At 44.8% G+C, this 3,612-nt stretch overlaps 1 protein-coding gene across 1 annotated transcript in view; it reads right to left on the reverse strand.

Moving 5' to 3' along the window:
* plxnb2a.1 (plexin b2a, tandem duplicate 1) overlaps positions 1-3,612 on the reverse strand; it is a gene marked incomplete at its 5' end in the record, with an annotated part of 46,371 nt that overhangs the window by 9,336 nt on the left and 33,423 nt on the right. The window contains 2 exons of the mRNA XM_080538137.1: positions 1-126; positions 3,461-3,514. The exon at positions 1-126 is cut by the window's left edge and continues 31 nt beyond it. Of these exons, the coding sequence (XP_080394263.1) occupies positions 1-126; positions 3,461-3,514 (180 nt within the window). The remainder of the gene's footprint in view (positions 127-3,460; positions 3,515-3,612) is intronic.

Consider the following 3,612-nt stretch of genomic DNA (forward strand, 5'->3'; position numbering starts at 1 on the left):
GGAGTAGGGAAGGTTCCGGTACACCTGCTCTATGACCTTCTCCTTCACCTGGCTGATCGTGTCGCAGTTCAGCACCTTGACGGGCGTAACGTCCGGCCCCTCCCCGTGCACCAGCACCTGCAGGGTCTGTGAGACACACACACACACACACCTGTCACACACCTGTCACACACCTGTCACTCACCTGTCACTCACCTGTCACACACACCTGTCACACACCCTCCTTGTGGACCAGCACCTGCAGGGTCTGAGACACACACACACACACACACACACACACACACACACACACACACACACCCACACACCCTCCCCGTGGACCAGCACCTGCAGGGTCTGAGACACACACACCTGTCACACACCTGTTACACACACACCTTGTTGGAGCCAAATAGCTTTATATTATTATTTATGAAAAACCTTTCTTGAATGGTACTTTGAAAGTGGTACTTTGGCCCATCTATCTAGAAGATAGAGATCTATAAGACTTTCATTTTGAAAATGGGTCTCACCCAATCTAAGGACAATATGGATATAAGGAAGTGATTTCTCTTTGCTTGAGTTTGATGAGTCCTGACACGTGAGGGTGTGACACAGTTTTTCAACCACCACTACACACCACATCAGAGAACATGTGTTGTCACCACCACTATCTAACACATCAGAGAAGATGTGTTGTCACCACCACTATCTAACACATCAGAGAAGATGTATTGGTACATCTTTTTGTTTGATCTAACAAAAAATTTTATTTCAGAGAACTTGATATTTTGCTTGATATAACTTTGCTATTGAGCTCAGATCTAGCTCAGACGGATTAACGAGAAACAACAGGTGCGTTGATACCAACAGCCACTCATACCAGGACGATGGTTAATTTGATAGACATGATAGCCATCATACACCCGTCACACACACACACACACACACACACACCCTCCCCGTGGACCAGCACCTGCAGGTCTGATAGGTGTAGTAGAGTGTATTTGTCTGGTAAACATTTAGTCGTTGATTATTACTCTATTGACTACCAGTCAGACTGTCTGGGCAGATTAACACACTTAACGACAGCAACCTGATAGACAATGAAAACCAGTTTCTCGACTTGAAGGTTGACATTGGCTAGCACTAGAGCAGCCATGAGGGGTCATTTGACCTGTGAGTAAAGAAAAAATGTATATCTTTGCACTCGATCGTATTTCAGGACCCTCCTTTCATGACTTTTCCTAGATATGTGCGTTCTATCACCCAGTATCCTTACATTTTCAAAATCACATCAGGATAAGCTAGTATGAAGCTTTTTTGCAGTTTTTCTGCGTAGGAGGCAAGCTACTTTACAAGATGGCTAACTAGTGGTCGCTGTCTGTAAATAGCAGCTTGAGCATTGTAAAGAGGGTCTCTTTTAGTAGGTAAAAGGCACGGCTGTTCTATTAAAGACCAAACTGATAGACAATGAAAACCAGTTTCTCTACTTGAAGGTTGACATTGGCTAGACAACAGACACATTTAAATGATCACAAAAGACCTGGTTGACTTTTGTGTTTCCTTTTCCACCTCTGTGTCTCTAAGCCAACTCCCTCATAACCTCATCACAGCCAGGGTTAGGTGACCCCCTATGTAGACAGGAAGTCCCTGTGATTGGCTTGTAGTTTAGCTGAGGGCTCTATGGTGGAAGATAGGGAGTGACTCTGCATGTGTCTCTCTCTGTTTGTGTGTGTGTGTGTGTGTGTGTGTGTGTGTGTGTGTGTGTGTGTGTGTGTGTGTGTGTGTGTGTGTGTAGGTCCAATATCTGTCCTCTCGTGGTCTTGAGGATCAGCTGATGACACACTCTCCTCGGCCAACTCAGTTAGATCAGCCAATAACATTACAGGGTCCTCAGTTAGGAGAGCCAATGAGATTACAGGGTCTTCAGAGCAGCCTAATGAGCCGTTGATGGAGGGAACATTAGTCTGAGTCAGACACACACACACACACTGATACACACACTGATACACACACTAATACACTGATATCAAAAAGAGAGAGCTCTGTGTGAGTGTGTGTGTGTGTGTGCAGTGTTTCCTCTATATGCATTTATTGGTGGCGGGCCGCCACAAATGAATTTCCTTCGCCACTAATTGATTCAGTCCACACAAAAAAATGAAAATAATATCCACCTCTGAACATTTTAGCTGATTAAAATATATCTGATCCTAGATCAGCGCTATAATGGATGTTGACTAAAAGTGCACCTAAATCCACGCCCATCTCTCTCTAACCGCTGATCCAAAATCAGATTAATGACATTAAACATTCAGTTGACGACGTGACACAAGAGCTACTCCTGATTGGTCTAAATGTGAACCGGCATGAGAACCGTGCAGACTCAACCATCCCTGCTCAGCAGTCTTACCTGCCGAAATGCTCGGGCGCCTGTGTTTTCTCCTCGCAAATAACGGGCTAAAAGTCACCGGTAGTACCATCTAAAAGATACAAAAAGCTGATCTAGCTAGCTAGGTGCACAAATAAGATATCACGTTAAATAACTTTAAATTTATTTAAAATTTAAAATTAACGAAAACAGCGACAGATGGATGGATTTTTCAAGAAAAAAGATGTCCCAGACACTTCAAACATTGCTGAAGCTAGCAGTGGCTATGAGCGATCCGAAACTGCATGGCTGGCAGGATCAGCTAACAACGTTTATGGCGGGGTACCACCACCACCAGCTACAACTACAGCGGGAGAACAAGCAGCAGCTACTGTGCGCTGTGGTATGTACACCAACATATATTACTTTCGTTTGTTACTTTTATTTGGACTTTGGATTTTAAGACCACTTTAATTAATGAAAAGGTCCAGAGTTTCTTGTTGCAAACGGAGGAAGGACAAACAACAGGTGCATTGAAACCAACACCCAATCATGCCAGGACGATGGCTAATTTTATAATTTTGATAGACATGATAGCCATCACATCTAGTTGAAAAACTGTCGCAAGTTGAAGAACTCGCGCAAGTTGGACATACTTTTCCTGTTGTGTTTGAGACGGAGCCAGACTGCTCGTTTGGAAGGACATTGGATCCGTGAGTAACGTAAACCTTCAGAGCTGATGGATGGAAACCGGTATCACAAGTTTATATTCTGTATATTCTTCTTTTTTTTTTTTTGCCATCCTCCCTCTAGTTTTGGTTGAAATTAGGTCGTTGTTTTGAGCGCGCGTACGCGTTTCATGTGCTATGCGCGCGGACAGGGCTCTCCGCCACTAATGTAAAGATTCCTGGAGGAAACACTGTGTGTGTGTGTGTGTGTACCAAGGTACAGTAGTGTGTGTGTGTGTACCAGGGTGCAGTAGTGTGTGTGTGTGTGTGTGTGTGTGTGTCTATATCCATGTGTCTGTGTGTGTGTGTGTGTGTTGTGTACCAGGGTGCAGTAGTGTGTGTGTGTGTGTGTCTATATCCATGTGTGTGTGTGTGTGTGTACCAGGGTGCAGTACTCCACATCGTCCCCTAGGAGGCCCGTGTCGTTCAGGGTGTGTGTGTGTGTGTGTGTGTGTGTGTGTGTGTGTGTGTGTGTGTGTGTGTACCAGGGTGCAGTACTCCACATCGTCCCCTAGGAGGCCTGTGTGGTTCAGG

Source organism: Nansenia antarctica (assembly GCF_963989245.1).
Source record: "Nansenia antarctica genome assembly, chromosome: 8".
NCBI classification, from domain to species: Eukaryota; Metazoa; Chordata; class Actinopteri; order Argentiniformes; family Microstomatidae; genus Nansenia; species Nansenia antarctica.